Source organism: Lampetra fluviatilis, chromosome 49, assembly GCF_964198595.1.
Source record: "Lampetra fluviatilis chromosome 49, kcLamFluv1.1, whole genome shotgun sequence".
Taxonomy (NCBI): Eukaryota; Metazoa; Chordata; class Hyperoartia; order Petromyzontiformes; family Petromyzontidae; genus Lampetra; species Lampetra fluviatilis.
The window spans coordinates 958,435-984,481 of NC_136323.1; the positions used below are offsets into that span (position 1 = coordinate 958,435).

General features: G+C 54.8%; 1 protein-coding gene across 1 annotated transcript; it reads left to right on the top strand.

Annotated features, from left to right (window-relative positions):
- The first annotated feature begins 1,460 nt into the window (after nucleotides 1–1,460).
- On the top strand, nucleotides 1,461–6,387 carry LOC144948412 (notch-regulated ankyrin repeat-containing protein B-like). The gene has a single exon (XM_078877851.1). It carries the CDS (start codon nucleotides 2,662–2,664, stop codon nucleotides 3,007–3,009), a length of 348 nt encoding a protein of 115 aa, XP_078733977.1. The 5' UTR covers nucleotides 1,461–2,661; the 3' UTR covers nucleotides 3,010–6,387.
- Nucleotides 6,388–26,047: the final 19,660 nt, after the last annotated feature.

The window sequence follows — 26,047 nt, forward strand, 5'->3', positions numbered from 1 at the left end:
TGAGGGGGGAGCTGAGCCCCCCCCCGCCTCGGTATACGTCGTGGGGGGCGTCCCTGGACGACGTACATCGAAACTACGTAAGTCGAAGCGATGTACAGGGCACGGTGGTGGTGGAGGCTGAGAGGCGATGTACAGCGAGGAAGGGCCGAAGATGCTGTCAGCGACGTGAGCGTGGAGTCGATGTGACGCGTTTTTGCCAAAACGTCAAAGGGGGCAGCCGTAATTCTCGGTGTCACTGCACTGTAATGCCCGGCCAGCAACAAACAGCACCATCGCTCACTCAATGAATCCAACCACCTCCACGCGTCTTCTAGCGCGACGCGAAGACCCGCGGTGGATTTTATTGCTTCCTCCTCCCGGAGGGTCGAGGCGCCGACACTTTTCTCTTTGATGACACACGTGACACACACACGCACCCACACACGTGACACACACACACGTGACACACACCCACACGTGACACACACACACCCACACGCACACACACACCCACACGCACCCACACACGTGACACACACCCACACGCACCCACACACACGTGACACACACACGTGACAAAGATCCCCCGTATAGCCTTCAATAGACTGTCGGGGCAAGTGCTGTTCGCGACCAGCTCCTATGAAGGTCGGCATTGTGGCACACGAGGGGGTGGGTGGCCAGCACCACGCCCGGGCCGCCTTTGTCTCCCTAGTGGCGATGTTTACACACCGCACCAGATGCTCAATTGAGGCTGAGTCGACCTAGGGGAGGAGGCCCAGGACCGGTTCAGATAATCGTCACCGGTGGTGGCCGTGAGCGGGAATCGAACCCGGGGTGCCGAGTTTCTTAGCGCAGCGTAGCGCTGACCGCTACACCACCGCTCCCCACCCACCCCCTACCACACAGACACACAACACAGGCACAGAGACACACAGACGCAGACACACAACACAGACACACAACACAAACACACAGACACACAACACAGCACAGACACACAACACAGACACAAAACACAGACACAGAGACACACAACACAGACACACAGACACACACCACAGGCACACAGGCACACAGACATACAACACAGACACACAACACAGACACACAACACACAGACACACACAACACACAGAAACGCAGGCACACACCACAGGCACACATACACACGAAGGCATGAGGGCACACAGACACACAGGCACACAGACACACAGGCATACAGGCACACACACACAGGCACACACCACAGGCACACAGGCACACGCAGGCATGAGGGCACACAGACACACGCAGGCATGAGGGCACACAGACACACGCAGGCATGAGGGCACACAGGCACACAGACACACGCAGGCATGAGGGCACACAGACACACGCAGGCATGAGGGCACACAGACACACATACACACACAGGCATGAGGGCACACAGACACACAACACAGACACACACAGGCACACACACGCAGGCATGAGGGCACACAGGCACACAGACACACGCAGGCATGAGGAGAGCACACCCCCAGCGCCAAGCCAAGCCAATGGGGACGTGCAGCTTGCACCTCGCCCATCTTTGATGTCAATTGGCTCTGGGCCCAGACAGAAGACGCCGCCTCCTCCTCCAGGAACAGCGCCAGTGGCATCCACCCCCAGCCCCGCCGTCGTTATGTTAATGTGCCCAATGTGGCCGCGTATAAAGCGCAAAGGGGGCTTGGAGCGGGGAAGACATTGAGCTGGGATGGCGTGGAGGTGACTTGCTGCTTCTGCTGCTGCTTCTGCTGTTGGTGCCACCGCTCCTGCCGCTGCTGCTGCTGCTCTTGACGCTGCTGCTGCTCTTGACGCTGTTGCTGCTGCTGCTGCTGCTGCTCTTGACGCTGGCTGTCCGGCCGGTGACATCGAGGTGGGTGCTGTCGGTGGGTGTTTGACGCCTCGAGTGACGGCGGTCCGTTGCCGAGTCGGAGCGAGGATCAGAGACGCGCGGAGGCTCTGCAGGAGGAGATCGCGAGGAGGAGGAGGAGGCCACCATCAGCGAGCACGAAGGAGCGGAGCGAGTGAGCGACCAACACCTCGAGCTGCACGGAGACGGACGACTCCGCGGGAGACCGGCGACTTGCCTCGTGTGACTCGGCACGGCTGCTGAGAACCGCGCTCACGCCGGACACCAACTGTCTGGCTCTCTGTGTGTGTGTGGTGGTGTTTTGTTGTTGTTGTGAGTCTTCTGCTACTGCACGGACACAAGCATCTACTTCCAACAACAGCAACAGCTGCAGCAGCAGCTGTAACCGGCAACACCAAACAGCAGCCAATTTCGTAGGGAACGAAGGGGAATTTTGAGTCTCCCGGCCAGTTTTGCGAACGAGATCTGACCGAGGAGATCGCGTTCGTTTCAGCTTGCGGAAGATCGCCACCGCCGCCACCACCACCCACCAAGAACAACAACAACACGCCTTGCTGTTAAAGACCAAGCCAGGGTGGTAGCAGCACCGCCACCACCGCCTCCTCCTCGCCCGTGTGTCACCACCGCGCGTCTCATCACAACGGCGCAGGAGCGGCGCGCGCCCATTGACCTCTTCGCTGCAGCGAGACGGGCAACGGTCGCGACGCGGGGGGTCACGAAGAGAGCGAGCGGAGGAGACCACCACCACCAACCACCACCAACCACCACCACCACCACCAACCACCACCATGATGAACAAAACGGACTTGTTCCAGCAGGCAGTGCGCTCTGGCAACGCCAAGGAGCTTGAGAGGCTCTTGTTGACGATGGGGGGAGGAGGAGGCGGCGGAGGAGGCGGCGGCTGCTGCGACGAGTTCAACGTCAACTCGTTCGGCCCCGAGGGCCACACGGCGCTGCACCAAGCCGTCATCGACGGCAACCTGGAGCTCGTCAAGCTGCTCGTGCGCTTCGGGGCCGACACGCGCCTCGCCAACCGCGACGGGTGGAGCGCCCTGCACATGGCCGCGTTCGCGGGCCACCAGGACATCGTCCTCTACCTAGTGGCGAACGCGCGCTGCCACTCGGCCAGGCCCTGACGACGCCGCTCCTCCTCCTCCTGACGATGGTGGCATGGCACGGAACCGGGGACCCACCCCCGCCACCCCCGTCACCGAACGGCATCGGTGGACGATTATCTCCGAATCGGTGACGGGCGACTCGGCCTCAAATGAGTACCCGGTGCGGTGTGGTATGAACGTCGCCACTGGGGAGACAAAGGCGGCCGGGCGTGGTGCTGGCCACCCACCCCCTCGTGTGCCGCGCCGGCCTTCATAGGTGCTGCTCGCTAACAGCACTTGCCCCGACAGTCTGTTAAGGCTACACGGGGGATCTTTGTCTTTGTTTTGGGTGTTCGGTGGCCCTACCTGATGGTGGCCGTCCGTGATTGGCAGCTGTCCGAGCTGCTGCTGCTCGGCCTGCTGCTGCTGGAGCCCACGCTGGTGAAGATCGTGGTGGTGGTGGTGGCATTGGTCGTGAAGTGTTGACGGCGGTAGTGGTGGTGTGGATGGGTCCGAATGGTTATGATGCTGTTGGTGATTGATTATGATGGAGGTGGTGGAGATGAACGTGGGGACAGTTGTGTTGGTGGTGGCGCTGGTGACGAATACGCATGCCGTGGTTTTGACTGAATGCATGTGATGGTGAGTATTGTGGTGGTGGAGAAAACTGCAGCTGTTGTTGATGCAAGGAGGATGATGATGAGGATGATGATTGTGTTGAAGATCGTGACTGGGGGAAGCTGCGGGAATCATTCACGAGGAGCTTTGTCGACAAGGCGGTGACTTTGCGATGGTTTGTTTTTTCGCATGAAACCTTGAACTTCTTTCGCACCGTACGTCGCCAACCGTGCTCATCGCAGGTGCCTTCTGAGCTGTGACGCGTGCTCCTCTCTCTCTCTCTCGCGCGCGTCGGTGCCGTGGCCGCTGGGTCGGCAGGTTGGGAGTCTCCCCACGATGCTGCTGATTGGAGCTCTTAAAAAACAACATTGTGAGAGCGTAACGGCTGTCAATACTGCTTTTTCAAAATGATTTTTAATTTTTTAAAATTCATTTTGCTCACGGATTTGGTCTCCTCCTCCTCCTTTGCCCACCACGACACCGAGCCGCATGAGCCGCGCGACGCCGTGGCGCAAGGGGCATTGGCCAACAGAGTCGGGCACCACGAGGTGACTTGCTACCGCTACTACCGCGACTACCTCGCATGTACAATGTGAACGCCTGGGACAGGGAGACGGCGAGAGAGAGACACACACACGGAGGGGACATGTTGAACGAGCTCGGCAGGATGGGACATTACTCAGCACGTCCCTTCGAAATGGTTATATGTCTGTGGGTGTGTTTGTGTGTCAGTGTGTTTGTGTGTCGGTGTGTGTGTGGGGAGCGGTAGTGTAGCGGTTAGCGCGCTGCGCTATTAACCCGGCGACCCGGGTTCGATTCATGCTCACTGCCAATACCAGTGACGATGATCTGAACCGGTCCTGGGCCTCCCTTAGGTCGACTCAGCCTCAAATGAGTACCTGGTGCGGTGGTAGAACATCGTCACTGGGGAGACAAAGGCGGTCGGGCGTGGTGCTGGCCACCCACCCCCTCGTGTACCATTCCGGCCTTCATCGGTGCTACTCGCTAACAGCACTTGCCCCTCCAGTCTGTTCAGGCTACAAGGGGGATCTTTGTCTTGTGTGTGTGGGTAAATTGTACATCATCATTTCTCTTGGTGCTTGCGCTGGGCGGGTAAACAACTGCTGAGTGCTGTCACCTCTCCCGGCGACATTTGCCTGGCTGGGACGAGAAGGGCCCCGAACACCACCACGAGGGGCGCCTCTCGGCGGGGTTTGCCCCCCGCCCCCCCCGGAGTCCTCGGCGCGCGAGACGCGACGCGCTTCGTCTGTTCCGCCACTTTAGTCGAGACACTGCGGGCAGGTTGCGGCGACGACGCGCACGCGCACACACACACACGCGCACACACACACACGCGCACACACACGTGCACACACACACACGCACACACGCACGCGCACACACACGTGCACACACACGCAGACACACACGCACACACACACGCACACACGCAGACACACACGCGCACGCACACACGCGCACACACACGCACGCACACGTGCACACACGCAGACACACACACGCGCACACACACACGCGCACACACACGCACACACGCATACACACACACGCACGCACGCGCACACACACGCTACGAGCCCGGCGACCCGAGTTCGATTCCCGCTCACGGCCAACACTGGTGACGATTATCTGAACTGATCGTGGGCCTCCGCTAGGTCGACTCAGCCTCAAATGAGTGCCTGGTGCGGTGTGTAAACATCGCCACTGGGGAGACAAAGGCGGCCGGGCGTGGTGTTGGCCACCCACTCCCTCGTGTGCCGTGCCGGCCTTAATGGGTGCTACTCGCTCACACCACTTGCCCCGACAGTCTGTTGAGGCTACACGGGGGGTGGATCTTTGTCTTTGTGCGTGGTAGTGGTGGTTGTGATGTTTAGGCCCTTTGCACGTTGAGCAAAGGGAAGGCTCAAAGTGCACCTAGCCTGGCACAAGCGCCGTGGTGACGTCACCGCAACTTAAGTGGCGGTAGTAGTAGTAGTTGTTGTTAATGTCCGCCTTACGTTGTAAGTATCGCGGCGACACGAGGATTGGGAGGGAGAGACGCGGCGCGTGGTTTGTGTTGATATTCAATCGTGGCGCCGTTCTCGTCTCCGGATTATAAGACGGACTTCTTTCCCAAATATTTGAAAGCAAAAGTTGAGGTTGGGGGGGGGGATGGCGATGTGCCTTATAATTCGGTAGGTGAATGTGAGAATGTTGAGTGCGGTGTGTAGTAATAGTACACATTGCCACGAGGGAGACAAAGGCGGCCTGGCGTGGTGCTGGCCACCCACTCCCTCGTGTGTCGTGCCGGCTTCCATAGGTGCTACTCGCTAACAGCACTTGCCCCTACAGTCTGTTAAGGCTATACGGGCGGATATTTGTCTTTGTGTGTGTGGAGCGGTGGCGCAGTGGTTAGCGCGTTGCGCTTGGAACCCGGCCACTCGAGTTCGATTCCCGCTCACGGCCAGCACCTTTGACGATTATCTGAACCGGTCCTGGCCCTCTTGCAGGTCGTCTCAGCCGCAAATGAGTACATTGTGTGGTGTGTTAACATTGACACGAGGGAAACAAAGGCGGCCCGGGCGTGGTGCTGGCCACCCACCCCCTCGTGTGCCGTGCCGGCCTTCTTAGGTGCTAACAGCACTTGCCCCTACAGTGTGTGAAGGCTACACGGGGGATATTTTCTCTTGTGGCTAGCTCTGTACAATTTAACACGTCGGCTTTCGCGACCAATATCATCCATAATAGAGGTTTTATTTTGGGGAGATCTGTACAAGTTGATTTGACACCGGCCACGCGTTCGCGGACGGTGGGAGAACAAGGGGGGGGGGGAGGGTCTTCCTTTCCGAAGCGTCTTATAATCCGCAGCATGCGGTATCTGGTACGAGGCCAGGGGAGCAAAGGGGGGGGGGGCGATTTACAGATGAGTTGTGAAATGTCGCCCGTGCCCTGTGCAGTCAACGCCGGCGCCGTTGAGTTGGGTCGAGTCGAGCGGCACCGCTGGAGCACTTTGTCAGCACGCAGCGTGACAGCGCCTCGCCTCCACGCCGCGTCCCACGCCGCGTCCCACGGCGGTGGTGGTTTCGTTGCTTGACGAGCTGCCCGGCCAGCGATGTCTGAACTGCGGTTCTGCTTTGACCCCCCCCCCCCCCCAATTCTCCTCTATCCCCTCGCCCAGCCACCACAAGCCGTGGGGGGTCGGGGTGAAGAGCGAGGAAGCAACACAACGCCTTCCGGCTGTCCTCTTGCAGTGGACTTGTAAAGGGTCGTAAATTATTGCAGTCTAATAATAATAAGCGTGCGCGTGTTTCAATTGATGGAAGCCTTCATCTCGAATTCAAGCGGTGTGCGGTTACAATGCGAAGAGTCTGGTCAAGTGCTGTTAACATCAATTAGCTGGGGTCTTGTTTTAAGTACAACGTAATAACTTGGGAAATTCCCCCCCCCTCCTCACCAAAAAAAGCCTTAAGATGCCACACCTCGTCATAGCAACATGTCTTGCGTGTGTCTGTTACTCACTACAACATCGGGGGTGGTGTTAGGCCAGATAAAGTTGAGCTGCTTGGCCACGTGCAGACGCCACTGGGTAGGCCTCTGCCAGCAGGTTGACAAAAAGGGCTGTGAATGATGATGATCTTGATGATGATCATCATCATGTAAAATACACGCCCGAATGAAATCCTTGATAACGCAGGAGTGGCATCAGCGCGCAGACATTCAACAATTTAAAACTCATTTCTTCAGAACTGATTGTGTTTTAGTTTGTTATCCTTCCTCCGCACCTCCGATCGGCGCGGTGGGCTGTGTATGTGTCGTGCTCATCCCGAGGTGCCGACTCGTACGTGGCCAACATGCATACGAGTTTCACAATGCAATGTAAGACTTGAATTGTAACCTCGCTCGCACGTGGGACGGTCTTCCCTTGTTGTTACTCTGCCGCAATTAACCACCGCGGGGTAACGCCGCGGGGTAACGCCGCGGGGTAACCCCGCTGGGTAACGCCGCTGGCACCTCCCGAGCTCCTTGCGTGCGTCTGTGGCTCTCATTCTGTCGCAAAAAATCTCGTGCAGCCGCGTGGCCATGAAATATTGCAAACCGTTTCTCATTCCCGCGTGACATCTGCGTGGATTTTCATGTTTTTGTTCATTAGCATTATCGCGTGACGTTTTAGGGTAAATGAGGATTTTTAGGAAGCGGGTGTTTGTTGTCATGCGATGTGGCTTCGATTCGACATTATTTACCGTTGGGTTAGATCGCCATGTAGTTATCCCGTCGTGTTTTTTTTTTACGTTAACCCTCCACCACCCGACGATGCAAAGCCAATCAAATCAGGTTTGTGAGCGCGTCAACGGGCAGGGAATGTCATCGATTACCTACACGACGGTCTAACCCGACAAAAAATAAACCGAATTACGTTCAGCAATACCGGCAGCGAAAGGCTGCGTGTGCAATGAATACCCGCCTCTCGTGTGTGTGTGTGTGTTTTATAAATCGGTACAGAAAATAATAAACACGTGAACGTCGCAGAGTGAATCAAAACAAGTCACGATACGAATGCAAATGCCTGTGAAACGATGTCCACCGTTGTCCATTCATTCGAATAGAATTGCACTGTTGAAATGAAATACTAAAAAAGATGGGCATTCTGACGGCTGGGAACCTCGGGGTGGATGTGTGTGACACTCTTCTTGAATAACGGGGTGGTCGGTGGTCACAGTACTGATGGTTTACAGATTTCTCGGGTCGTGTCTGTGTACAAATAATGATTTTTTAAAAAAAGTTATCTTGACCGTGTGACCGGGACATTACTTGAATGTCGACCTCGCTTAATTTGCAAATGAACCAAGGCCATTGAAACTTTGGTGATATCATAAAGGGTTGCGGATTTTATTTTTTATTTGTTGTTAAAGAGAGGGGATATGTCTTGACTACGTACTGCTGCTGTGTAACCCTTCCCTCGATGTGCGAGTTCATTGCGTTGTTAAAGTGTGGTGTTGTGTTACAAAAAAAAACTGTAATTGTTTTAGTTTTGAATTTGCATTTGGTGGGGCGCGTGATTCTATGGGCAGACAAATGCCCCTTGCAATCCGGTGTCCCCTGTGATGATGATGATGATGATAATTGACGCGGCTGTGAGGTGTACGATGATGTCATTAAAACGTTTTCTGTCGTCAAAAACATATGAGATTAAAATCATATGGATTCCTTTTTTATCGCAGCTACTTTGCTTTTTATACGTTTGTTATTTTGTGTTGTTCACTCCGTTGTGCCAATATGTACAACGTGTCAAAAGGACGTTGCCGACTTTAAACAAACATTAATTCGGGACGGAAGGGTGGCCAACGCATCAGTGGTGATCATAACTCGCACCTCGCAGCACGGCACTTGGGTTAGGTTCCCGACTCGGGCGTTTTTCTGCGCGACATTCCTCTGCTCTCAGTGGGGGTCTCTTCGTGTTTGCTGATTGTCCCCCATAGCTACACAAACTCGACAAGAAAGATCAAATATAACTGGAATTGACCAGAACACCGCGCCTCTTCCCCCTACCGTGAAAACTTGTCAGGACCCTCTTGAGATTCGGCGAATCTTTGCTGGGTAAACAAACGGCGTCAACAGCATCGTCGTCATCATCGTCGCCATCGCCAAACTAAATTACAACGCAACTCGGGCACGAGTTGTGGGTGAGGCCGAGCCGCTTTGAACGGCGGCGATTGGCCGCGTGCGGTGCGAAGGAAGTTCGTTGCCCACTGCTCGCGCGCCAGCTTGCTGATCGACTCCGCTTTGTGGTATCGGCACAGAGGGGGGGGGGGGCTGCAGAGGAGGAACGCCTGCCGTAGGGAGCGCGTTTTTCGCCATCACTGCTCCGCTGTTAGTCGGCACACGAAAGCGCGGCTGCCCGATGCACGTGGAGGCAAGGCCGTCAGGCGGTCTGCTCACGTCTGCTCTGACCCATAACGCCCCACGGTAACGCGTGATGAGTTTGTGCACGAGGGGGAGAAGACGCGTCTTCACGATTGTGGCATTTCGGACAGATGGACACGTGACGTGCTGCTCAAACCACTCGCTCACCGTCGCTCAGTCGCCTTCTGAACGCCATTCTATCGCTACTTACTGCCACTACAACCATGGTGACTGCTCCCGTGAACTTCACTCATTGGTTCATCCTCTCATGCCGAGTACTCGGTCTACCAGACACTGACCGCTTCATATCATACGCACTGTGTTCAACCACGACCACCACGCTGCAGGTCACACTAACACACAGACTCACTCATCCACTCACTCACTCGCCCGCTCACCCACCCACCCGTTCACCCCACCACTCACCACACCGCAAGCAACACGCACTTCTCTGTCACTGCTCAACTTTGGAATTCCCTCCCAACATCACCATCATCGCCCCTTCTCCAAAGCACTTTACAGCAAAAAAAAACCCTTTGCTCTTATCTATTAGAACTTTGAAAATCGTGCGGCTTTTTGCTGGACGTTGGACGTGTTGGGCCTTTAGTGCCTCTGCCACTTAAACATAAACACGTAGACAGAAGCTGCTGTACTTTCAATTCCGCCAGGATGGCAAAATGTCTCAATCGGAAACTGGCCAAACATTTTGGGCAGGACCCTCACTAGGAGAAGAACAAAAACCCCAATTTTCAAGGAGCGATTTCCGCGGAAGATACTGAAGGTGGTTTGCAGAAAGACAAACTATGTTTGAGCTCATCTCAACAATCGCTGGGGCCACCATTCACCGTGTTTGTTTAGGCAAAGCGAGGATCCATTGTTGCCGTGAGCAGGGTGGCTGCGTGGTGCTGGCCACCCACCCCTCGTGTGCCCTCGTGCCGCCCTTCATCGGCGCTGCTGCTGCTGCTACTCGCTAGCGGCACTTGCCCCCAGCAGTCTGCCGAGGGCCTTTACGGGGGATCTTTGTCTTTGGAATGTGCGGCTGTGACGAAGTTTTCCTCTCTCGGTTCTTGAACAGCATCAGCAGCAGCTTCTGTTACGTAACACAAATACGACGTAATAAAGAGGTTGTTTTTTGTGTTCGATCGCGTAAATATACATGTGTGGTTAACCCACCACCACCCGACACGTGCAATCAGTCAGGTTTGTCACGTCAACAAAACGTGCCGCTTAGTAACTGCCACTCACTTACATTGCCGCGATCTCATACAAAAAAAACAACCTCGATTATGAATAATATTGATCACTAAAGTGACAAGACAATGCCAACGTGGCCGAGCCGTAAGTGCGGGATCGCGGGTTCAAATCGTGGGATCGCATGCCAGAGACTTTTGCATCGTAGAGTAATCGTCATTTTCACTTTCGAAAGTAGCAGTCTTCCCCCAGAGCCCGCACGGTGCTGTGCACAGCTAAAACACAGAACATGACACTGTTCCTCTTCGGTTCTTTCGGTAAAGTCACGTAGTTAGAAATAAAATGAAACAAATCACGACGTTTCGATTGCAAACACAAGCAACCTTCATCACGTGGGAACAACCACAGCAAGAACAAATTGCTGCAGTGGGCGAGAGAGCTGCCGTGGCAAATCTTGTCTTGCTGTGGTTGTTCCCACCTGATGAAGGTTGCTTGTGTTGCAATCGAAACGTCGTGATTTGTTAAATTTTATTTAATATCTACCTACGCGACTTTACCGAAAGAACCAAAGAGTATGGATTCCTGCAGTCACAAAAGCCTCAACTCAAGGATGACACTGATCAATAAAACACACGCACATCTCACGCGACCCCTCATCTCTCGCCGTCAACCCTCGTTCCGCAGCAGCAGCAGGAGGAGGTCGCTTCTTCTCGGCTGCCCCTCTCGAGGCGCGTGGAATTCTCTTCCTCTTGAACTTCGCGCAGTGGAGGCTGCTGCAGCTGCCCTCGTTCAAGCCGAGAGACTTAATTTGCGCAGAGCTCACCCCCCCCCTCCCCCTCCCTGTGCTGCGCTTGTATTCACACGCGACGACGTGTATAGGGTGAGTCCTCGCTTAACGCGTCGGTGTTCACACCAAAACAAAACAATGTGTTTTGTGTCAATAAAAAAAAAATTATTACCTCTCGTGTGTATGCTGCATTGCTGAATTAACGGTGAGTTGCCATTAAGTCCCCATCATGCACTCGGCAGCCCCAAACATTATTCCTCACCGGCCACCCATTTTGTGTTGTTGGACCCAGCCAGCCCCCCCCCCCCCCCCCAATGTGCCCAATGAGATCCGCACGGCAACTTGGGGTCCGGCGCGTTCCCAAACGCCTGGGCCCACTTCTCGTCCCAGTCCGTCACCGTGCGTCATGCAGCCTGGCGCTACACAAACTCTCTCTCTCTCTCCTTGCCCTCTTCGGCGGGGACAGCACACAAGCGACATTGGCATTTAGCTCCCGAAACACATCGCCGCCGCCGCCGCTACTGCTGCTGCCATCATGCGGAAGAATAAGAACCCCGAGTGACCATGCTGAATAAAGTTGCAGAGGCAACCGCGCTAATCGCACCCACGATTAGCGCGGTTGGCTACCTATGTACGGTGCCAAAGAAGTCCACCATGCGTACGTACACACGGACGACATGCTCAGAACATCCGTCCCATCGCGTCCCACGCAGCATATGATTTTCATCCATTGCAATGACCATGGGCGGCATTCGTTATACGACCATCGGTCTGGTTCAGTGCAGAGAGCCCTCCCACCACCGTGCGATGGTAACTGTGGCATCTCGGTTCGCGGATTGTTGGCAAACGCCGCTCGGTCAGATCACAATCCCGACAGACCTCGTGCTCAGCCAGTGATCTCTTGGACAGTTCCTAGGGCAGGGACTCACTTGGGGAAACAATCACTTTGCTGGCATGCCCATTGGTCCTGGAATGAAGTACAAACGATGTTGCAACTGAAGAAGAGGGCATCGCCCTCTGACTTCAAAGCTCTGATAAGAAGAAAATCTCATTGACCATTGTAATTGTAACGTATTGTATTGTACTATGTCGTATTGTGTGTGTGGTGATTTATTTTTGCTGACTTCTTGCAAGGTCCCCCTCGCAAAAATAGAACCGTTTTCACCTTGAGGGTTCTTTACCTGGATAAATAAAGGTGAAATAAATGAAATAAAAATAGGCACCCTAGAATTGCTGGAAAGGAAAGCATCTCACTTGTTTTGAAGCTTTCGTGACTGCAGGAATCCAAACTCTTTATTTCTTTCTGTAAAGTCATGTAGGTATAAAATAAAATGAATCCCGACGTTTCGGGCGCAACACAAGCGTCCGTCATCAGGTGATGATACCTACGTGACTTTAGCGAAAGAACCCAAGAGTATAGAAATCTCACTCGTTGGCAAGCTGGGCCAGACGATCTCTCTCGCCCGTTGTCGTTCAGTGGCCTATCCAAGCGCCCCACCACCCCACACCTCCAGCACTCCCCCCTCTCCCCATTGTTTCGCGAAGCAGCAGCAGACAGCCGTCAGCCCCCACCGCCGGCCCTCGACACTTCCTCGGCCGCGCGTGCGCAGTCCGTGCGAAGCGCGTGCCGTGGAATTAAACAGAAAAGTTAACGTTGAGCGTCGCCCGAGACGATTCATGGGGAGTCGATCACATAACGCCATCAGATCGTGCACGGGGCCAGTATGTGCGGAACAGACTCGTATCTCTGTTCGTTCGAGAGGGAATAACAGAGGATAGCACAATCATCACCCCAGTGGGGCGCCGCGGTGCCGAGATGTTAACTCCCTCGCCTGCTGTACACGAGGTTGTGGATTCGATCCCGACTCTCACGCCTGCTGTATATGTGGATGTTGCATGTTCTCTTTCTCTCTCTCCTCGTGGTCGCGTGGATTTTTCTCCGGTTCCCCCGGGGTTGTCCCTCCACACGTAGAAGCAACATCGCGCGTCTCGGGTGTTTGGTTGCTCTGAATGTCCACACGACGACAAGCCACTCCGTTGAGCTATCATTAGTGATAGCCAGGTGGCTTCTGGGGCGAAATAAACCCCTCACATCCACTACTTCTGGGGAGAAATAAATACCCAGAGGGTGTTTAAATCCCAGATATCTAAACCCAGCATGCCCGTCTATATGCCCTCTGTCACGATCGCGGTGTCGGGTTCAATAAAAAAAACAATCTATGCCTTTAAAAAAAAAGCGACTGCTTCTAATGTATCCGTGCATCGTCCTCCCCCCCACCACCACCCCCATTCTCTCCGTCTCTTCCTCCCCAGCCTTGCTTCCTGCCTTCTCCCGGGACGAGCGTGGAGGCAGGGTGTGGATTAGAGGGGCGCGAGGCGAGCATTGTTATCCGATGGAGGCGGTCAACTGTGCAAGCCCACCGAGCTCAACAGTTGTTATATTGTGCTGGCGAGAAAGGCGAGGGGGTTTCACTGCTTTCGGGGTTGGAGCGCCGCCTTTGTCTAACCGTGCTGAAGGCTCGCATTGACATTCAAATGAGGACTCCCCCCACTTTCCATTATTTTTCGGTTCCCTCCTTTTCTCATTTTTTAATTTATTTATTTATTTTCACAAATCTTTAGTACATTGACGAGGCCCGAGAGAAGGTGGTGGTGGGGTGGGGGTGGATGTGCTGGCTTGGGGCAAGCACATACCTACAAAGTCTCTTTTCATCGCTGTTTGCGGAGTTCTTCAGTGGCGTGTGTGTGTGCGTCCGTATGTGTGTGTGTTCTATGTGTGTGTGTCTATGTGTGTGTGTGTTCGTGTGTCCAAGTGTGTGTGTTTATGTGCGTGTCCGTGTGTCCATGCATGTGTGTGTCCATGTGTGTGTCCAAGTGTGTGTGTCCGTGTGTCTAAGTGTATGTGTCCGTGTGGCTATGTGTGTTCGTCCGTGTGTCCGTGAGTGTGTATGTCCAAGTGTGTGTGTTCACGCATGTGTGTCCGTGTGGCCAAGTGTTTGTGTCCGTGTGTCTGTGTGTGTGTGTCCAAGTGTGTGTGTGTCGTGTGTCTAAGTGTGTGTGTGTGTCCAAGTGTGTGTGTCCGTGTGGCCACCCACCGCCCTCGTGTACCGCGCCCGGCCTTCACAGGCGCTCGCGAACAGCACTTGCCCCAACACTCCGTCGCAGGCTACACGGGGGATCTTTGCCTTGTGTGCGTGCGTCGGTTGCGAAGACCGCGACCCCCGATCCCCCCACCCCCACGCGCAGAATTCCACAAAAGCGCGGCCCGTCGAGGCGCGCTCCTCCTCCTCCTCATCCCCCTCCTCCTCGTCCTGCTCCTCCTCCTCATCCCCCTCCTCCTCTTGCTCCTCCTCCATCTCCTCCTCCTCTCACTCCTCCTCCTCCTGCTCCTCCTCCTCATCCCCCTCCTCCTCTTGCTCCTCCTCCTCATCCCCCTCCTCCTCTCACTCCTCCTCTCACTCCTCCTCCTCCTCCTCCCTGCTGCTCATGCTCCTCCTGCACGGCACGCGGGCGGAGTGAGCAGCGCCGCGTGATGCATCGGCGCTGCGGAGACGCAAAGAGTCGGGGGATGACACTTGGGAAATTGAAGAGAGATTTAACAGCTGGGTTTTTCGTCTCATTTCTTCTCGTGCTATTAAACGGATGTTTTTTTTTACGGTGATGCTGCTGCTGCGTTGGCGGTGATGTAGAAGCACTAACTACAACTAACAACAACAACATGAACAACTTAAAGCGTTCATCAACAACGCCGTGGCCCCACAGAAGAACGCTGACACGCATTAGGCGACATTTCAGGCAATGGACCTGCTGCATTGGTCTACTGTAAGGGGGGCGGGGGGGGCATTATCCAAGAAAGGATTCCCTATTTTATATTAATCTTCCCTTTCAGAGCAACGTTATTGACACACGACCCTTTGTCTTTGTCCGGGCGTTGTTCGCGTTCATTTGCGCGTGAACGCCGTTCAGCACTGCGCTGGCGTCTTGGAGTCTGCAATGCGCAACGTGGGACAACAAATCTCCTTCACAGGCCACGGGATTGCACCACACGGGATTGTGCCACACGGGATTACACCACACGGGATTACACCACACGGGATTACACCACACGGGATTACACCTCACGGGATTGCACCACACGGGATTACACCACACGGGATTACACCACACGGGATTGCACCACACGGGATTACACCACACGGGATTGCACCACACGGGATTGCACCACACGGGATTGTGCCACACGGGATTACACCACACGGGATTGCACCACACGGGATTACACCTCACGGGATTGCACCACACGGGATTACACCACACGGGATTGCACCACACGGGATTGTGCCACATGGGATTGCACCACACGGGATTACACCACACGGGATTACACCACACGGGATTGCACCACACGGGATTGTGCCACACGGGATTGCACCACACGGGATTGTGCCACACGGGATTGCGCCTCACGGGATTGTGCCACACGGGATTACACCTCACGGGATTGCACCACACGGGATTGCACCTCACGGGATTGCACCACACGGGATTGTGCCACACGGGATTGCGCCTCACGGGATTGTGCCACACGGGATTACACCTCACGGGATTGCACCACACGGGATTGTGCCACACGGGATTGCGCCTCACGGGATTGCACCACACGGGATTGTGCCACACGGGATTGCGCCTCACGGGATTGCACCACACGGGATTGTGCCACACGGGATTGCACCTCACGGGATTGTGCCACACGGGATTGCGCCTCACGGGATTGTGCCACACGGGATTACACCTCACGGGATTGCACCACACGGGATTGTGCCACACGGGATTGCGCCTCACGGGATTGCACCACACGGGATTGTGCCACACGGGATTGCGCCTCACGGGATTGCACCACACGGGATTGTGCCACACGGGATTGCACCTCACGGGATTGTGCCACACGGGATTGTGCCACACGGGATTGCGCCTCACGGGATTGCACCACACGGGATTGTGCCACACGGGATTACACCTCACGGGATTGTGCCACACGGGATTGCACCACACGGGATTGCACCACACGGGATTGCACCACACGGGATTGTGCCACACGGGATTGCACCACACGGCCACGTGTACGCGCGGCGTATGGCGACGTGCAAATCGAGATTACTGTACTTGTGATTCGTGAAAAGAAAAATACTCGCAAGCTTTGCAGACATCTGCCAAAATGTGGCTGAGAGAGGACATCAACTTTAATCGGTGACGTTTCAGTCAATGGATCTTCCCCATAGCACGTGTCATATGAATACGGGACATTACGCGAAACGTCAACTATTATATATATTTCTCTTTTACGGCCAAAGTGTTGTTAATTGTTGTTGTTAAATGTTGTTGTTAATTGTTGTTGTTAATTGTGCTTTTGTGCACCCCTGCAAACGCCGCCGCAGGATCAGCAGCAGCAGTGGCATGACAACGCCATGACAACGATCATTTCTCCATAAACTCGTAAAGAGATCGACAGAGACACACACACAGAGAGAGATACGAACAATCGCACACGTTCACACAATTTGCAATCTGTCCTCGTTTCGTTAAAAATATAAGTAAAATGCGGTCTGCCGTCAGTTTTTTTTTCCGCAGGACAATGGAGACCGGTTTGGCCTCGGATCCTTCAAGACAAAAATAAATAAATAAATATAAAGTCGGAAAAAAAAAGATGACACCAGAGACCCGCTGTGGCCACGACCAGCAGCAGCAGCGTAGACATCTCGGCATGTCGTTAGGCCGTGTCAGTCACCTCGAGGAAAGCGTGCGGGTTGTTGTTGTTGTTGGTCAGGAAGTTGCGTCAACTTTACGATAACTTCGACTCTCCCCCGTCCGCCCGCCCTCGCCGCTGCGAGCAAAGCAAAACGTCCGCTGCCTGCCGAGTAAGAAAACGTGAGCGGCCGATTCTCTGGAGACGGAGCTGGTTGACCGCAAGCCAAACTTTATTTCGAGAATTTTGGCAACAAAATTGAAACGCCCTCAAACGCGCATTCGGCCAGTGACACTTGTGCGGCCTTGCAATAGAAAATAATCAAATATGGACAGGTGCTTCATAAACATGTGAACGCTCCTGAGAATTCGCAACAACACCACGAGGAAAGTCTCTCCGCGATCTGGAGACCACCTGCAGAAGATTCCAGGCAACGTGTTGACGATGATGGAGACTGACGTTTTGAATCTATTCACGTTACATTAGTTTGAAGCGCCCTCTATAATACGACGTTACTGGCAATCTTCTTCTTCTTCTGTCGTACGGCTGCTGCTGCTGCTGTAGATGCAGAGCAACAACTAAAACGTCACGTCCAGGTGCAGGTCAAGCCCCGACAACCGCGTCAGGAGGCAGCGGTGTCGCTGCGATGTCTCCTTGCTATCGGTGGCCCGGGGCATCGCGTCGTGATCACGTGGTGTGCGGTCTGTGCTGGATGACCGCGGTCGCCACACCACTGCTACTGGAGAGTTTTGCAATAATGGATTCATTTTCCATTCGTGCATCGTCAGGTATCCCGCATCTGCTGCCATGGCTTGTGCAGTGGGATGCGGTGATGGGCGCACCGTGAACTTCTTGGCAGAGACGTCCCACACACTAAGAGGGGCCCTCGCTCAGTGGCGAGGAGCACGCTGCGGTGCCAAGACGCGGAATGGGGCCTTGGCACAAAACGTCGCCTCTTGTGGTTTTACGTTTTTTTTTACTTTTAAGGCCACGAGGTAGTGGGGTTATTGTTCAATTGTCGTTGTTTCTTTGTTCACAATCAAGAGTTTTTTTTTTTTGGGGGGGGGGGTAGATCTCGTAAATACAAATGTGTAGTTAAACCCGCCACCACCCGACACCACTATTATGGATAATATTGGTGGCGAAAGCCTACGTGTTCAACTTTGTTTATTGCTGTTGTTGTTGACTGTGTGCCACTGCCAACGCAGCAGCAGCAGCGGCAGTATGACCCAATAATTTGTTTGAATCTTTTGGCAGCTCGGAATGAATATTACTATAATAATCATCATTATTATAATTCTCAACTTCTGCCAGTGGTACATTGTCTCAGTGGGTGAGCAGACAAAACGGGCCCCCCCTCCCCTCTCGACCAATCCCCGTGCCTCCATTGAGCGACGCAAACCTCCTCGCCTCTCGCGATGCTGCACAGAGCCCTGCTGACACGTACACATGCAAAGACAAAGATCCCCCGTATAGCCTTTAATAGGCTGCTCGGGCAAAGGGATGTTAGTGGCACACGAGGGGGTTGGTGGCTAGCACCACGCCCGACCGCCTTTGTCTCCCCAGTGGTTATGCTCACACACCATGCCAGGTACTCGTTGTTCAGGCTGAGTCGACCTAAGGGAGGCCCAGGACCGGTTCAAATTTTCGCCGCTGTTATGTTTATGGGTCGAGAGCGGGAATCAAACTTGTGTCGCAGGGTTTGTATCGCAGTTCGCTAACCACGACACTACCGCAAAACACAAAGCCAACCACATACACACACGCACAAACACAGGCGCACACACGCACACACTCACTCGTGTGCACACACACACAAAGCGATCAAAGATCCCCCGTGTAGCCTGAACAGACTTTTGGGGCAAGTGCTGTTAGCCAGCAGCGCCTATGTAGGCCGGCACAGCACACGAGGGGGTGGGTGGCCAGCACCACGCCCGCGACCCACACACGCGCACACACGCAGACAAAGACACACACACACACAGATACACACACAGACACACACACAGACACACACACAGACACACACACATACAGACACACACACAGACACACATACACACACATACAGACACTCACGCACACACAGACACGCACACACAGACACGTACACGCAGACACGTACACACAGACAAAGACCCCCCGTATAGCTTTAACAGAATGTAGGGGCAAGTGCTGTTAGAGAGCAGCGCCTATGAAGGCCGGCACGGCACACGAGGGGGTGGGTTTGCCAGCACCACGCCCGACCGCCTTTGTCTCCCCAGTGTCGACCTAGGGGAGGCCCGGGACCGGTTCAGATAATCGTCACGGATATAGGCCGTGAGCGGGAATCCAACTCGGCGCGCCGGGTTCGTAGCGCAGCGTAGCGCTGACCGCTACACACACACAGACACACACACACTCACGCACCCCTCCCCACCGCACTGTGACCGATTCGAGCGGCAGCACACTGGTCTCTCCCCTGCATTATAACGCGCGCGAGTGCAGCAGACAATCCCTGGAGCACAGACAGGGATTGTCTGCGGCTATGAAAGGACCCGCACCACGCGGAACGTGCCATGCATAAACTCGGGTGCCTAAACATATATGCACATTAATTCTTGGACTTGACCAGATTTGTGTGTGTGTGTGAGTTGCGCATGTGTGTCCTATGGAGACACAGAGGACATACACGGCGTTAGGGAGCGGTGGCGTAGTGGTTAGCGCGCTGCGCTACGAACCTGGCGACACGGGTTCGATTCCCGCTCAAGGCCGCTCAAGGCCAACACCAGTGACGATTATCTAAATCGGACCTGGGCCTCCTCTATATCTACTCAGCCTCCAATGAGTACCTGGTGCGGCGTGTAAAACATCGCTACTGGGGAGACAAAGGCGGTCGAGCGTGGTGCTGGCCCACCCCACCCCCTCGAATGCCGTGCCGGCCTTCATAGGTGCTGCTCGCTAACAGCACTTGCCCCAACAATCTGTTAAGGCTATACGGGGGATCTTTGTTGTCCTATGGGGAGCGGTGGCATAGTGGTTAGCCTCTTGCAATACGAAAATGGCGATTTGAGTTCGATTACCTCTCACGGCCAACACCAGTGACGATTATCTGAACCGGTCCTGGGCCTCCCCTAGGTCGACTCAGCCGCACATGAGTGCCTGGTGCGCTGTGTAAAACATCGCCACGAGGGAGAGCAAAACAAGGGTTCCATTCCGGTTTCTGTAGGTCGACGATAACAGCACTTGCCCCGATGGCCGATGCAGGCTACACGGGACACCTTTGTCTCTGTTTGTTTGTTTTCGCTCACTTTGATTCCTGGCCAGTTGCCGATTTTTGTCTACCTGGCCTGGGACTCTCCTAGGCTGACTCAGCCATAAATTAGTTCCCCGTATTGTGTAAATGCCAGCAATGGGAACATGCATTCGAGTTATTTGTGAGTTCACCAAGCGAGCCTGGCTCTGCTGATGAGACACTGCGTGTCGAAACCGCTCCAGAGTTTTGCTTGTGTAGACTCAATGCTGCTGAAATGATCCACTCGCAGAGGGTCGCGTAACCGATGGGTTGTGTCAGAATTACTGCTAATTTGTGTTTTGTTCTATTCCATGCAGAGATGAATATGTGAAGGAGACGCACGCATACATGCCACTCGGCCGTGCGACTGATGGGATGTGTCAAATAAATATGTTGTCATTCTTGATGCGGCCGGGTAGCTATGCCGGAGGAGGCGGCAGTGTCTGTCCGCTTTTGTTGTTGCTGTTGCTGCTGCTGCTTAAAGAATCAGAATCCCGTCTGGGACACAACACGCACACGTGACCTGACGCAGGCAGCCACTGCCGCTGCGTTGGAGGCGGCAGCCTCGACTCGCCACGCGGGGGTCGACTCGTGCCTCACGCCGCCAATGGAACGCCTCTGCCGTGCAGGTAGCTCCTCGTTTAACGTCGTGGTGAGGTCCTCGTTTAACGTCGTGGTGAGGTCCTCGTTTAACGTCGTTGTGAGCTCCTCGTTTAACGTCGTGGTGAGGTCCTCGTTTAACGTCGTGGTGAGGTCCTCGTTTAACGTCGTGGTGAGGTCCTCGTTTAACGTCGTTGTGAGGTCCTCGTTTAACGTCGTGGTGAGGTCCTCGTTTAACGTCGTGGTGAGGTCCTCGTTTAACGTCGTTGTGAGGTCCTCGTTTAACGTCGTGGTGAAGTCCTCGTTTAACGTCGTAGTGAGGTCCTCGTTCAACGTCGTGGTGAGGTCCTCGTTTAACGTCGTTGTGAGGTCCTCGTTTAACGTCGTGGTGAGGTCCTCGTTTAACGTCGTGGTGAGGTCCTCGTTTAACGTCGTTGTGAGCTCCTCGTTTAACGTCGTGGTGAAGTCCTCGTTTAACGTCGTGGTGAAGTCCTCGTTTAACGTCGTGGTGAAGTCCTCGTTTAACGTCGTTGTGAGCTCCTCGTTTAACGTCGTGGTGAAGTCCTCGTTTAACGTCGTGGTGAAGTCCTCGTTTAACGTCGTGGTGAAGTCCTCGTTTAACGTCGTTGTGAGCTCCTCGTTTAATGTCGTGGTGAAGTCCTCGTTTAACGTCGTGGTGAAGTCCTCGTTTAACGTCGTGGTGAGCTCCTCGTTTAACGTCGTGGTGAAGTCCTCGTTTAACGTCGTGGTGAGCTCCTCGTTTAACGTCGTGGTGAAGTCCTCGTTTAACGTCGTGGTGAAGTCCTCGTTTAACGTCGTAGTGAGCTCCTCGTTTAACGTCGTGGTGAAGTCCTCGTTTAACGTCGTGGTGAAGTCCTCGTTTAACGTCGTGGTGAAGTCCTCGTTTAACGTCGTGGTGAAGTCCTCGTTTAACGTCGTGGTGAAGTCCTCGTTTAACGTCGTTGTGAGATCCTCGTTTAACGTCGTGGTGAAGTCCTCGTTTAACGTCGTGGTGAAGTCCTCGTTTAACGTCGTGGTGAGCTCCTCGTTTAACGTCGTGGTGAAGTCCTCGTTTAACGTCGTGGTGAAGTCCTCGTTTAACGTCGTGGTGAGCTCCTCGTTTAACGTCGTGGTGAAGTCCTCGTTTAACGTCGTGGTGAGCTCCTCGTTTAACGTCGTGGTGAAGTCCTCGTTTAACGTCGTGGTGAAGTCCTCGTTTAACGTCGTGGTGAGCTCCTCGTTTAACGTCGTGGTGAAGTCCTCGTTTAACGTCGTGGTGAAGTCCTCGTTTAACGTCGTAGTGAGCTCCTCGTTTAACGTCGTGGTGAAGTCCTCGTTTAACGTCGTGGTGAAGTCCTCGTTTAACGTCGTGGTGAAGTCCTCGTTTAACGTCGTGGTGAAGTCCTCGTTTAACGTCGTGGTGAAGTCCTCGTTTAACGTCGTTGTGAGATCCTCGTTTAACGTCGTGGTGAAGTCCTCGTTTAACGTCGTGGTGAAGTCCTCGTTTAACGTCGTGGTGAGCTCCTCGTTTAACGTCGTGGTGAAGTCCTCGTTTAACGTCGTGGTGAAGTCCTCGTTTAACGTCGTGGTGAAGTCCTCGTTTAACGTCGTGGTGAGCTCCTCGTTTAACGTCGTGGTGAAGTCCTCGTTTAACGTCGTGGTGAAGTCCTCGTTTAACGTCGTGGTGAGCTCCTCGTTTAACGTCGTGGTGAAGTCCTCGTTTAACGTCGTGGTGAGCTCCTCGTTTAACGTCGTGGTGAAGTCCTCGTTTAACGTCGTGGTGAAGTCCTCGTTTAACGTCGTGGTGAGCTCCTCGTTTAACGTCGTGGTGAAGTCCTCGTTTAACGTCGTTGTGAGCTCCTCGTTTAACGTCGTGGTGAGCTCGTTTAACGTCGTGGTGAAGTCCTCGTTCAACGTCGTTGTGGGGTCCTCGTTTAACGTGGCAGAGAGGTCCTCGTTTAAGCGGAAAAAAAAACGCGTTCAGTGAAAACATCACCCCCCCCCCTCCCCCCCATGAATATAATGTAACGATAAAGTTCGGCGAGATGCGATGGACGCGCACCGAGCAGTGAGACGGCGGGGGATGGGGGAGTACCACTCCGCGTTACTGTATCACTCCGCTCAGCGTCGCAGCTCAAGAAAGTAGTTCGGCGTCGGCCGGTCAGAAAACGGCGTTATAACGGGGCGGCGTTCCGCGTTGTAACGGGGTGGGCGTGCCGGTGTCGTCACGAGGTGGGCGTGCCGGTGTCGTCACGAGGTGGGCGTTCCGCGTTGTAACGGGGTGGGCGTGCCGGAGTCGTCACGAGGTGGGCGTTCCGCGTTGTGTGCACAGAGTTCCCGGATGGGAGATCCGCGTCATGTGCTTTTTGACACCCATCCAGCGAGGAACTCGCCGGACTTGGCTCGCTCTTTAGTTTCGCTTCAGTCCACAACCACCAATTTCATGCCGATGGCGCTGCCATCTGCGTCGCGCCGAGGCTGGTTCTGAACCCTCGCAGAGTTCCGGTGCGGGAGGCGACAACCCTCAGTGCTCATTAGAGAACGGTCCACGGACGCAGATATCACAGAGCAGCCTCTGAAAGAACATCAGGTGACCTCAGGTTGGCACTTGGTGTATCGCAGCCGCACGTCCCGCAGCTGATCTGCACAAGGGATTACTGAGCACCGCGTGACGGTCCGATCGATGTTTTAACTCCCCCAGGGCTTTACTTTTGGAAACTGTCACGTGATGGTTCATTTCTTTTCATTGTTTTATTGGTTCAGTCATTGCAGTTGACGGGGCTGAGCCCATCATCACCTAACCGCGATTAAACGTCCCGGTTTCATCACGGGCATCTACCGGCACTCGGATTTAGGAATCGCAGCGGCGAAGGCGAATCCGTGTGACCTGCGTGTGACCTCGTGTGACCTCCGTGTGACCTCCATGTGACCTCCGTGTGACCTAGTGTGACCTCCGTGTGACCTCGTGTAACCTCCGTGTGACCTCGTGTGACCTCCGTCGAGACGAACGGTCCAAGTTGATGTGCAACAACTCCTGCAGCTGCGTCACGGAGCAGGGGGGAGAAGGGCAGCACTCTGCCGGGCGTGACCTCCCACGTGGGCAGTGACGCTGCTCAAGGTGCCCGACCCGACAGTCACAAACGGGGACGCCGCAGGTCGCAATCTCGGCAGGCGGGGCAAAGCGTGGGTACTCCCAGCTCATCAGTGGAAGAGTAGACCAAATACACACACCCCCCTACTCCCGCCAGTCCCCCCAACACGCGATGCTAAAAAAGGCGCTTTCTTGTCCGACGGTTCGGCTTGGGTCAGGGGATGTCAACGTCGCAGCGCACCTGCGACGTTGACCACGAGGTGAGTTGGAGCGAGGTGAGCGAGGTGAGTTGGAGCGCCTCGCCCGGCTCCACGAGACGACTCCCGCGGGGAGTTGGGGCGACTTCAAGTTGGCGGTCGACGTTCGGAGCGACGGCGGCGACTCCCCCTCCGCTCCCTCCCCACCTTCCTCCCCCCCCCGTCTCTCCCTCCCCCCTCCCCTCCTTCCCCCACTCCCCCCCCCCCCTCCCGTGACCCGTGGACCAAGCGAGGCGACTCGAGACGCGAGCGAGCGGCAGCTGAGAGCGCTCCTCGTGAGCGCTGCCGCGAGAGGCTCGCGGCGTTTGGCGCAGCGGCGGCTTCCTCGCCGGCGGCGGCGGCGGCGCGCGACGACGAAATCCCCGCCACGCTTGGTGGCGTCAGCACGAGGCGAAGCAATTGCAGGGGCTGCGCCTTTAGCGCGAGGCTGCCGCGGTAGGCATGGAGCAGCGTCGTCCCGTGGACTGGCTCAGTGGAGAGCGAGCCGAGCGGCGACCCCATGGACACACAGCCACGTTGCACAGTGGACCTTCTCGTGGGGGACGGGCCCGTGTAGAATCCGTTCATTATCACACACAAGGGGGCTTGGAATGCAACAATGGAACGTCGTTGTCAGAGCATCATGTGGAATTATGCCTCGCCATCGTCATCATCACCACCATCATTACGAACATCATCATCAACACCACCACCATCATCAACACCAGCATAATCATGAACACCACCACCATCATCATCACCACCATCAACATCACGAATATCATCATCATCAACACCACCACCATCATCAACACCAGCATAATAATGAACACCATCATCATCATCATCAACATCAACGCCATCATCAGCAATATCAGCAACACCAACATCATTATGAACACCACCATCATCAGCACCATCATCATCACCACCACCATCACCACCATCATCATCACCACCACCACCATCATCATCACCACCACCACCATCTTCATCATCTCACTCTCTCCGCGCGCCTCGTGTCGAGCCAGCCGATCCCGATCTTCGGTGGAGTCGTCGATGACTTTGGTCAACGGATTCGAGCGCCGCTCCGGGTTTTCGTTGGTGGCAGCATTTATGGCGCGGCGTGCCAGGCTGGGTGCACGCTGGGGCTGCGTGGAGTTGTGGCGTGACGTCGCTGCAGGGACACGGGCATCATCGGGATTCGCGAACCCGATGCGCCCATCTCAGAATCGGAATCTTTATGTACCTATCTAACCATTTTTGAAAATTATTTTACCAGGTAAGACCCCACGGAACTATGTTGCTCTCTTTCAGAAGCTTAGACAAATGATAACCCAATGAAGTGGCTTATCATCACGTGGACATTTATAGCAGCCAAACACTGAGAAAGACACGCACTCTCCTCCAAACACACAGCAGACGACAGGGTCGGGATCGAACCCACGACCTCCTGTGTACCAGGCGAGGGAGTTAACATCTCGCCGTGTTTCTCGTGACACCTCTGGTCCACACACGGTAGAGGGCAGCACTGTCCCACCCGCTCTGTCACATGACAGTCAAACCAACGCGTGGCTTTCACGCGACCACACGTTGTCGCTGTAACGCGGCTCTTCCATTTGCACAACGCGAAGCG

Coding starts and splice junctions, on each gene's coding strand:
- LOC144948412 (XM_078877851.1), top strand. CDS start 2,662: ATGATGAACAAAACGGACTTGTTCCAGCAGGCAGTGCGCTCTGGCAAC.